The sequence below is a fragment of the Saccoglossus kowalevskii genome, chromosome 14 (genome assembly GCF_978046115.1).
Source record: "Saccoglossus kowalevskii chromosome 14, keSacKowa6.1, whole genome shotgun sequence".
Lineage (NCBI taxonomy): Eukaryota > Metazoa > Hemichordata > Enteropneusta > Harrimaniidae > Saccoglossus > Saccoglossus kowalevskii.
In genome coordinates this window covers 29,943,431-29,954,603 of record NC_140654.1, presented here as the reverse complement: position 1 = coordinate 29,954,603, position 11,173 = coordinate 29,943,431, and the positions used below count along the sequence as shown (strand labels likewise).

At 30.4% G+C, this 11,173-nt stretch overlaps 1 protein-coding gene across 1 annotated transcript; it reads left to right on the top strand.

Moving 5' to 3' along the window:
• LOC144344829 (uncharacterized) lies at positions 1-3,540 on the top strand. Its single transcript, XM_078006645.2, has 4 exons — positions 1-232; positions 2,295-2,459; positions 2,908-2,994; positions 3,455-3,540. Exons 1-4 carry the CDS (start codon positions 1-3, stop codon positions 3,538-3,540), a joined length of 570 nt encoding a protein of 189 aa, XP_077862771.2.
• Positions 3,541-11,173: the final 7,633 nt, after the last annotated feature.

The following is an 11,173-nucleotide window of genomic DNA, read 5'->3' as shown; positions in this document are numbered from 1 at the left end:
ATGGGTTTTAACCTAGAATCTGATCACCCAGATGTAAAGAAATCGCTGAAATTGATAAAGAGTCCGGGAACAGACTTTGCATGTATTTTTTGGACGATAGATAAGCAGTTTGGTGTGATACCCAGGAAGGATTGTTTGCACCATGAAGACAGTTTAGAGGACCTTCTGTTTGGCGATGCCTTCCAGGCAATGTACGGAAAAGAGAAGTACGATGCGGTTTTTGTAACGCATGGTAAGGTGATTTTTTATATTCTGATTTTAGTTATTACAGTTTTTGTACAACGATAAAAGCCTGAATAATATCTACATCGTTTGTTTTTGTTTTGAATTAGTGGATAGTAATAGTTTTATGCAATCTGTATTATTTCTCGTTTATTTTTAGATAGCAATATAATTATTTGTAGATTATATGTTTGGTAATCTGTTTTACCGTACTAGTCCGACTTAGCTCTATGCTCAACTAAGCGCCCAGCCTACTTTCGGGAAATTTTATTTTGGGATAAAGTTCGTCTTAGCGCCCAACCCTTCTAAATTATGACTGCCTAGACATCGTCTGACTTTTCCGAATACCAGTACCCAAATTTATATAATACAGCGTAAATATCGACTGCTGCCAATGCGAAAACTACATATACCCATCGACGATGACCTGTTAAAATTCCAGTTTACCTTGCAATATTTTTTAATTACAATTTGTTTCTACATCATGCCATTTTTCGTCAAAATCAATTTCAACAGATCGTACTTCGACATCGCTTCTTCGAGGCTTCTTCATTGCCTTACCGAAATGCCTTCGGGAATTCCCGGAGAATTTCGTCGGTACAACCCATCATTCTGATTGGTTAATAACAGACTTGACCTATCAGGTCAACAGACGTTGTTGTAGGTCAAATCTCCTGGGTCAAATCGAGAGTTTGCGTACGATCGAACACATTCGACAACGAGGTGATAAAGAGTTTGCCTTCGACTGTTCTCCCTCAGACTAATAATTTTTACATCGTAAATAACATTGGAATATTAAAATGTGCGTTTTTTTGTTACCATTTCTGTTTCTTCATTGTAAAAGTGCTGGGTAAATCAATGACGTCTAAACTAATTTCGAAATTTTATTATTGACTGAACTAAAATTGTCATTTGTTTAATTTTCCGAAAGCGTCATGTAATAGAACGTAATGGCTTATTACGTAATGGTTTATTTATGTATACTCTGAGTATTATTTAATGCAACAATGCCACAAATTCTTACTAAATAATGTCCCCAACTGTGTAATTCTACAACTCAATTATCTCATCATAGTTAAAATGAGACAACTTAGACATGGTTGTGTAAAAAAACAAAAACATTGTCTATGTGTAAAGTTATATATGTATTTTTCTGTTGTTTATTTAATTCATTTCAGTTTAACTGAGAATCTAATACTACAACTGATGTCAATGAGAATTTTAGTACACAAGAACATTTAGTAAATCCTGTTTGCTTTGTCATTAATGTTCAGTGATTTATTTATTTATTTATTTATTTATTTATTTATTTATTTATTTATTTATTTATTTATTTATTTATTTATTTATTTATTTATTTATTTATTTATTTATTTATTTATTTATTATGTACAGGAAATGCTGTTATAGATCAAGCAAAATATCATATAATTTATCAGATAAATTTGTTTTTTCATCTTCAATAACATTTCTTTTATTTCACACATTAAGTTGTCCCTTTTTATTTTAAAACTTGGACATTGCAAAATAAAATGTTCAAGGTTTTCTTCGACTTTTTTCATAACATGGAAAAATTATGTCATCTTCACTATTATTTTCCCATTTTCTTTTTTCATATGCCAACCCAAGAGTACATGATCTTGCTCTGAATTTTAGCTGTGCTCCTTTAAAGTTATTTATTGACTGAAGATATTTTTAACTTTTCAAGCTAGTTTTGAATTATCTATAATAATTAAGGCTTGATTTTAACTTCATATCTTCTCTCCGCTTGGATTCATCATGGTTCAGAACCAACGTGATTCAAACTATTATTACACAATGTATCAGCACTGGTTGTTTTAACAGGCATGAATCGTTAAATCAGCTCATATTTCTATTAATTACCATTTATACTAAGTGAAAAAGTTGGTATACAAAATATATAGTGCCGTATGCTAGATTTGATTTATTTGTCACATACTTGGGTGTTTATTTGAGTACCTGCAGCTTTTGTAACTTTGAGGCTTGTGTTGATATATTTGTTGCAAGCAGACACTTCAGTAAATCATATAAATTATATTCATTAACATTAGGTGCTAGTGAATCAGAACTGGTGAAGTTGGCAAAAAAATTGTCATCAATTAGAATCGTTAGAATCAGTCATGAAACACCAAACTCTGGTAAAAGACAACGCAAAAATAAACAGCGTGCTGATTTTGTGGATGAAGAAGACAGATCTTCTGAAGAGGAAACTGCAGGTAATGATCAGTTTTTATACATTTTCACAAGTAAGTCTGATATTACTTGCCCGTTATGGACTAGTGCGAAATTCTCATTTTTTTTCAGGTAAATTAATTGCCAGCTGCTACAGCGATAGCCATTTTTGAAGCGCATAGTCAAGTCAAATGTACAAACATCAATGTAGCTTTAAAAGTTGTTGCAAAATTATTTAAACTTAAATCCTTTTGAAAGCTTTGTTGCATTGTCCAATCACTGTGTTGATCTGGTTGTCAATCACGCTTTTGAGAACTTACCGACTTTCAAATCAATGGAACTTCTGAAAAGAAATGTATACATATTAACAATTTCCTACAATGTTAGTATATTATCTACGTTGGATATCACTTTAATTCCAAGACAAGGCTTATGGCTTTTATGGTAAAACATATTAAATTGATTTTCTTTTGATTTGTCTTGCACCTTCAGAGTCTCCAAGGAAAAAGAGAAAAAACATTAAGACAACTAGCAAAAATAAAGTTAGCACTAAAACATCTAAAGAAAAAGAAACAAAAGGTAAGATTGCATTTTTGGAATAATAATATTGTACTTTACGATCATTATTCCTCTCTCAAAGACTTAATATTTCCCTAAACGAGCACATGGTGAACCAACATTGTAATTAAGATAATTTTTAGATGTGGGAGGGTGTTCTGCTAGGTGCCCACTCCCTAAAAAAGATTTTCGAAACTTGAGTATCCTGGGTATGGTAACAACATACAGATATACTGGGTACGACATCTGATTAAATGTTAAATTTATTATTGATGTTTTTTTTTCAGTTTTGATATATCTCTACCTTAATTAAGAAAACAACACTATAGTTGTACACTACAGTTTTATGGATTTTCTTGTGGTACATTTTATACAGTGCATGTTGTTTATTGAAAATGCTGTTTTGTTTAGCTTAATTTGCTCAGTTCAGTAGCACAGAATAATACTATGTTTGTAATGATAAAACCTTTTTCGTCACCAGAGTCGAAAGAAGCTAAAGAAAAAAAAAAGAGCAACTCAAGCCAAAAAACAGGCATCACAAGACCAGGCAAAGGTGCTACTTGGTGATCTTATCGATGTACGAACATCAGACCAAAACAGAAGATCCCCACCTAACCAAGATGACAGGTCCCCTCCCAAACATAGTGACAGGACCCCTCTCAACCAGTATGACAAAGCCCATCCAGACCAACAAGACAGTTCCCTTTCCAACCAACATAGCAGGTTTCTCCTCAGCCAACACAACAGGTACTCTTCCAACCAACATGACAGTAGATCCCCCACCCGCCAACATGATAGACCCCCTCCAAACCCATGTGACAGTAGATCCCCCACCTACCAACAGGACAGCCCCCCCTCCCAATCAACACAACAGCTACCATTCCAACCAACATTACAGTAGATCACCCACCCACCTAAATGACAGTCCCCCTCCCAGCCAATACAACAACTACCCTCACAATCAGCATGATGGATCCTTTTCCAACCAACATCACAGATGCCCTACTAACCAACTGATTGCAACCAATGACAGATCTGTCAACCAACATGACAAATCACCACCCCTTGAGGAGTACAGCAGACCACTTTCTGGCCAACATTACATTTCCTATCCTGACCAATGTTACAATTACGCTCCTGACCATCAATTCAGTTCTCTCAATGAACACACCAATACCAGCCCATCTTTCCTAACTCTACTTGGAAATTCTGATGTGTGTGCTGAATGCCTTTTAAAAGACAAACAACTGAAAAGCATGCAAGAAAAGCTTCAGAAAACAGAGATGGACTATCATCATATAAAAATTAAATACCAAGAATTGAAGGCTTCAAAAGGTAAATAAGTGCTTCTTTATGTGCTTGTAATGATTTCATGGTTTTTAGCACATGTCTCCTAAGTTTAATGATCTGAATCTCCCTGGCGGCTTTATTGCTCCCTGTTGTAAAGGTATTGAAATATTGTTCATATGTGTGCAATTGTAATATATAAAAAAAAATATGTTCAATACCATATTCTTTTTCTTTCAGCTTTATATTCATCTACAAGCATCTCTCACACTCCTAAACACTATGTACCAGTGCGTGGTGTACAGATTCCTGCAGCACCACATGTAAGCATATAACATTTTTAGTCTTTACTTGGATGAAGATGGTTACTAATAGATTTTGGTTGTTTTCTGTGTGTTTATCCTTCAGAAGCTATATCGCCTAAAGTCTTGTATCTGGTGTGATAGTGACACAGAATTTGAATGGCATACATAATACACACCATATGTATTCCTAATTGTTAGACATCTTGAGTGTCTAAACAATAGAGTGACTACATGTATAACCATCTTAAATGACAACCAGTGCAAAACACATACCATATTTTATACTGTCGTATACATTGTGCTACGCACAAATTATTCTGAAATAAATTTTGAAGGATTGGTTTGTTAGCTAGAATATACAAAAACAACTAACACTTTTAATTTGTATTATATGATTCTTTCAGGAATTTGTAGTCCTAGGGACCGATCCACCATTAGGGTTTGAGAGGCTGGGGAGTACCAATTTATGTGTACAAAGCTTATGGCTATCAACAGTCACATCTAAATGCAGAAACGATTCTCCATCACTTTTTATGAAAAAAATGATAGATGGGTTTTTTCTACCAGAGCAGTTGAGTGGTATGAACAGAACTAAACTGGCGGAAAATATAACCATAGATGCATTGATTAGTAAGTATCTAGATAGATTGGCTATAAAAAATTGGTATTATAATGATTTTTGAAACCTTTTCACATGCAATATCAGGTATATGATACATGTTACAAAACAATTGATTCTTGCATATTCAAATTTTACCATTAGGTTTTCTCTCTTTATTTGTAGAGTATGCCTGTAGTCATCTAAAAATGGCAGATAGGGACATAACTACATTGGTGAACCAGAAGTGTTGCTCCATGAAAAGAGCTCACCTCAACAGCATGAGAGGAAACAACACACAGGAGACCAATTAGTGCCTTTTTTTTTTATTTAGTAACTGACTGGTCTTTTTCAATAAAATATTTTTTTGGCAATATATTTATCTTGCAGTTAATTTGTTGTTCACCAAACCCCAGTATACAGCTGGATGCATTTTGACGATGTCAGAATGTACAAGAAAGTTCCCAGTACTTTCTGCATAGTCCTTTTATAAAATCTCATTGCTGCATAAAGCTGAAACCTTCCTGATGCTTTCTCGCATAGTCCTTTCATCAAAATGGTTTGCTGCATAAAGCTGAAACCTTCCCGATACTTTCTCGCATAGTCCCTATTCAAAATAATTTGCTGCATAAAGCTGAAACCTTCCTGATTCTTTCTCGCATAGTCCATTTTTAAAATGGTTTGCTGCATAAAGCAGGAACCTTGCCGCATAAAGCGGGAACCTTCCTGATACTTTCCCGCATAGCTAATTTGCATGCGAAAAAGACACCTATCTGGAAGGTTCCCGATAGCTATCTGGTGCTGAGCAGGTACACTATGCAGGAACCCTTATATTTTTATAAGGGATATGGTAACATAAATGCAAATTATTAAATCAAAAATATTAAAGGACACTTTTGAAGACATGGGGACACTTTTGCGGTCATATTAATTTGTTATATTCATTAACAAGTAATGGTGACATAAATGCAAATTATTAAATCAAAAATAATAAAGGACACTTTTGAAGACATGGAGACACTTTTGAGGTCATATTAATTTGTTATATTCATTAACAATTAATGGTGACATAAATGTAAATTATTAAATCAAAAATATTAAAGGACACTTTTGAAGACATGGGGACACTTCTGAGTTCATATTAATTTGTTATATTCATTAACAAGTAATGGTGACATAAATGCAAATTATTAAATTATATATATTAAAAGACACTTTTGAAGACATGGGGGACACTTTTGGGGTCATATTAATTTGTTATATTCATTAACAATTAATGGTGACATAAATGAAAATTATTGAATTATGAATATTAAGGGACACTTTTGATGTCATATTAATTTATTCTATTAACAAACAACTGTTGGTGACATAAATATAATTTATTAGATTAAAACTATTCAAGGACACTTTTGAAGACATGGGGACACTTTTGAAGTCATATTAATTTGTCCTATTCACGAACAACTAATGGTGACATAAATATAATTTATTAGATTAAAACTATTCAGGGACACTTTTGAAGACATGGGGACACTTTTGAAGTCATATTAATTTGTCCTATTCACGAACAACTAATGGTGACATAAATATAATTTATTAGATTAAAACTATTCAGGGACACTTTTGAAGACAAAGGGACACTTTTGAAGTCATATTAATTTATTCTATTAACAAACAACTAATGGTGACATAAATATAAATTATTGAATTAAATCTATTCAAGGACACTTTTGAATGACATGGGGGACACTTTTGAAGTCATATTAATTTGTCCTATTCACGAACAACTAATGGTGACATAAATGCAAATTATTAAATCAAAAATATTAAAGGACACTTTTGAAGACATGGGGACACTTTTGAGGTCATATTAATTTGTTATATTCATTAACAAGTAATGGTGACATAAATGCAAATTATTAAATAAAAAATATTGAAGAACACTTTTGAAGACATGGGGACACTTTTGAGGTCATATTAATTTGTTATATTCATTAACAAGTAATGGTGACATAAATGCAAATTATTAAATCAAAAATATTAAGGGACACTTTTGAAGACATGGGGACACTTTTGAAGTCATATTAATTTGTTATATTCACAAACAACTAATGGTGCCATGAATGCAAATTATTAAATTAAAAATATTAAAGGACACTTTTGAAGACATGGGGACACTTTTGAGGTCATATTAATTTGTTATATTCATTAACAAGTAATGGTGACATAAATGCAAATTATTAAATCAAAAATATTGAAGAACACTTTTGAAGACATGGGGACACTTTTGAGGTCATATTAATTTGTTATATTCTTTAACAAGTAATGCTGACAAAAATGCAAATTATTAAATTATAAATATTAAGGGACACTTTTGAAGACATGGGGACACTTTTGAAGTCGTATTAATTTGTTATATTCAAAAATAACTAATTGTACCATGAATGCAAATTATTAAATTAAAAATATTAAAGGACACTTTTGAAGACATGGGGACACTTTTGAAGTCGTATTAATTTGTTATATTCAAAAATAACTAATTGTACCATGAATGCAAATTATTAAATTAAAAATATTAGGGGACACTTTTGAAGTCATATTAATTTGTTATATTCATTAACAAGTAATTGTGACACAAAAGCAAATTATTAAATTAAAAATATTAAAAAACACTTTTGTAGATATGGGGACACTTTTGAAGTCATATTAATTTGTTATATTCACAAACAACTAATGGTGACATAAATGCAAATTATTAAATCAAAAATATTAAAGGACACTTTTGAAGACATGGGGACACTTTTGAGGTCATATTAATTTGTTATATTCATTAACAAGTAATGGTGACATAAATGCAAATTATTAAATCAAAAATATTGAAGAACACTTTTGAAGACATGGGGACACTTTTGAGGTCATATTAATTTGTTATATTCTTTAACAAGTAATGCTGACAAAAATGCAAATTATTAAATTATAAATATTAAGGGACACTTTTGAAGACATGGGGACACTTTTGAAGTCGTATTAATTTGTTATATTCAAAAATAACTAATTGTACCATGAATGCAAATTATTAAATTAAAAATATTAAAGGACACTTTTGAAGACATGGGGACACTTTTGAAGTCGTATTAATTTGTTATATTCAAAAATAACTAATTGTACCATGAATGCAAATTATTAAATTAAAAATATTAGGGGACACTTTTGAAGTCATATTAATTTGTTATATTCATTAACAAGTAATTGTGACACAAAAGCAAATTATTAAATTAAAAATATTAAAAAACACTTTTGTAGATATGGGGACACTTTTGCGGTCATATTAATTTGTTATATTCATTAACAATGGTGACATAAATGCAAATTATTAAATCAAAAATATTAAAGGACACTTTTGAAGACATGGGGACACTTTTGCGGTCATATTAATTTGTTATATTCATTAACAAGTAATGGTGACATAAATGCAAATTATTAAATCAAAAATAATAAAGGACACTTTTGAAGACATGGAGACACTTTTGAGGTCATATTAATTTGTTATATTCATTAACAATTAATGGTGACATAAATGTAAATTATTAAATCAAAAATATTAAAGGACACTTTTGAAGACATGGAGACACTTCTGAGTTCATATTAATTTGTTATATTCATTAACAAGTAATGGTGACATAAATGCAAATTATTAAATTATAAATATTAAGGGACACTTTTGAAGACATGGGGACACTTTTGAAGTCGTACTAATTTGTTATATTCAAAAATAACTAATTGTACCATGAATGCAAATTATTAAATTAAAAATATTAGGGGACACTTTTGAAGTCATATTAATTTGTTATATTCATTAACAAGTAATTGTGACACAAAAGCAAATTATTAAATTAAAAATATTAAAAAACACTTTTGTAGATATGGGGACACTTTTGCGGTCATATTAATTTGTTATATTCATTAACAAGTAATGGTGACATAAATGCAAATTATTAAATCAAAAATATTAAAGGACACTTTTGAAGACATGGGGACACTTTTGCGGTCATATTAATTTGTTATATTCATTAACAAGTAATGGTGACATAAATGCAAATTATTAAATCAAAAATAATAAAGGACACTTTTGAAGACATGGAGACACTTTTGAGGTCATATTAATTTGTTATATTCATTAACAATTAATGGTGACATAAATGTAAATTATTAAATCAAAAATATTAAAGGACACTTTTGAAGACATGGGGACACTTCTGAGTTCATATTAATTTGTTATATTCATTAACAAGTAATGGTGACATAAATGCAAATTATTAAATTATATATATTAAAAGACACTTTTGAAGACATGGGGGACACTTTTGGGGTCATATTAATTTGTTATATTCATTAACAAGTAATGGTGACATAAATGCAAATTATTAAATCAAAAATATTGAAGAACACTTTTGAAGACATGGGGGACACTTTTGGGGTCATATTAATTTGTTACATTCATTAACAATTAATGGTGACATAAATGAAAATTATTGAATTATGAATATTAAGGGACACTTTTGAAGTCATATTAATTTGTTCCATTAACAAACAACTAATGGTGACATAAATATAAATTATTAGATTAAAACTATTCAGGGACACTTTTGAAGACATGGGGACACTTTTGAAGTCATATTAATTTGTCCTATTCACGAACAACTAATGGTGACATAAATATAATTTATTAGATTAAAACTATTCAGGGACACTTTTGAAGACAAAGGGACACTTTTGAAGTCATATTAATTTATTCTATTAACAAACAACTAAAGGTGACATAAATATAAATTATTGAATTAAATCTATTCAAGGACACTTTTAAATGACATGGGGACACTTTTGAAGTCATATTAATTTGTCCTATTCACAAACAACTAATGGTGACATAAATGCAAATTATTAAATCAAAAATATTAAAGGACACTTTTGAAGACATGGGGACACTTTTGAGGTCATATTAATTTGTTATATTCATTAACAAGTAATGGTGACATAAATGCAAATTATTAAATCAAAAATATTAAAGGACACTTTTGAAGACATGGGGACACTTTTGAGGTCATAGTAATTTGTTATATTCATTAACAATTAATGGTGACATAAATGTAAATTATTAAATCAAAAATATTAAAGGACACTTTTGAAGACATGGGGACACTTTTGAGTTCATATTAATTTGTTATATTCATGACCAAGTAATGGTGACATAAATGCAAATTATTAAATCAAAAATATTAAAGGACACTTTTGAAGACATGGGGACACTTTTGAGGTCATATTAATTTGTTATATTCATTAACAAGTAATGGTGACATAAATGCAAATTATTAAATTATAAATATTAAAGGACACTTTTGAAGACATGGGGACACTTTTGAGGTCATATTAATTTGTTATATTCATTAACAAGTAATGGTGACATAAATGTAAATTATTAAATCAAAAATATTAAAGGACACTTTGGGGGTCATATGAATTTGTTATATTCATTAACAAGTAATGGCGACATAAATGCAAATTATTGAACTAAAGCTATTGGGGGACACTTTTGAAGACATGGGGACACTTTTGAGGTCATATTAATTTGTTATATTCATTAACAATGGTGACATAAATGCAAATTATTAAATTAATAATATTAAAGGACACTTTTGAAGACATGGGGACACTTTTGAGGTCATATTAATTTGTTATATTCATGACCAAGTAATGGTGACATAAATGCAAATTATTAAATCAAAAATATTAAAGGACACTTTTGAAGACATGGGGACACTTTTGAGATCATATTAATTTGTTATATTCATTAACAAGTAATGGTGACATAAATGCAAATTATTAAATTATAAATATTAAAGGATACTTTTGAAGTCATATTAATTTGTTATATTTAAGAACAACTAAGGGTGGCATAATTGCTAATTATTAAAATAAACTATTAAGGGACACTTTTGAAGTCATTCTC

What these genes read in the sequence shown, in the direction of transcription:
- LOC144344829 (XM_078006645.2), top strand. Translation starts at nt 1, where the DNA reads ATGGGTTTTAACCTAGAATCTGATCACCCAGATGTAAAGAAATCGCTG. An exon ending in TGCGGTTTTTGTAACGCATG is followed by an intron (nt 233 to 2,294) that starts GTAAGGTGATTT and finishes CATTAACATTAG; the next exon opens with GTGCTAGTGAATCAGAACTG. An exon ending in TAAAGAAAAAGAAACAAAAG is followed by an intron (nt 2,995 to 3,454) that starts GTAAGATTGCAT and finishes TTTCGTCACCAG; the next exon opens with AGTCGAAAGAAGCTAAAGAA.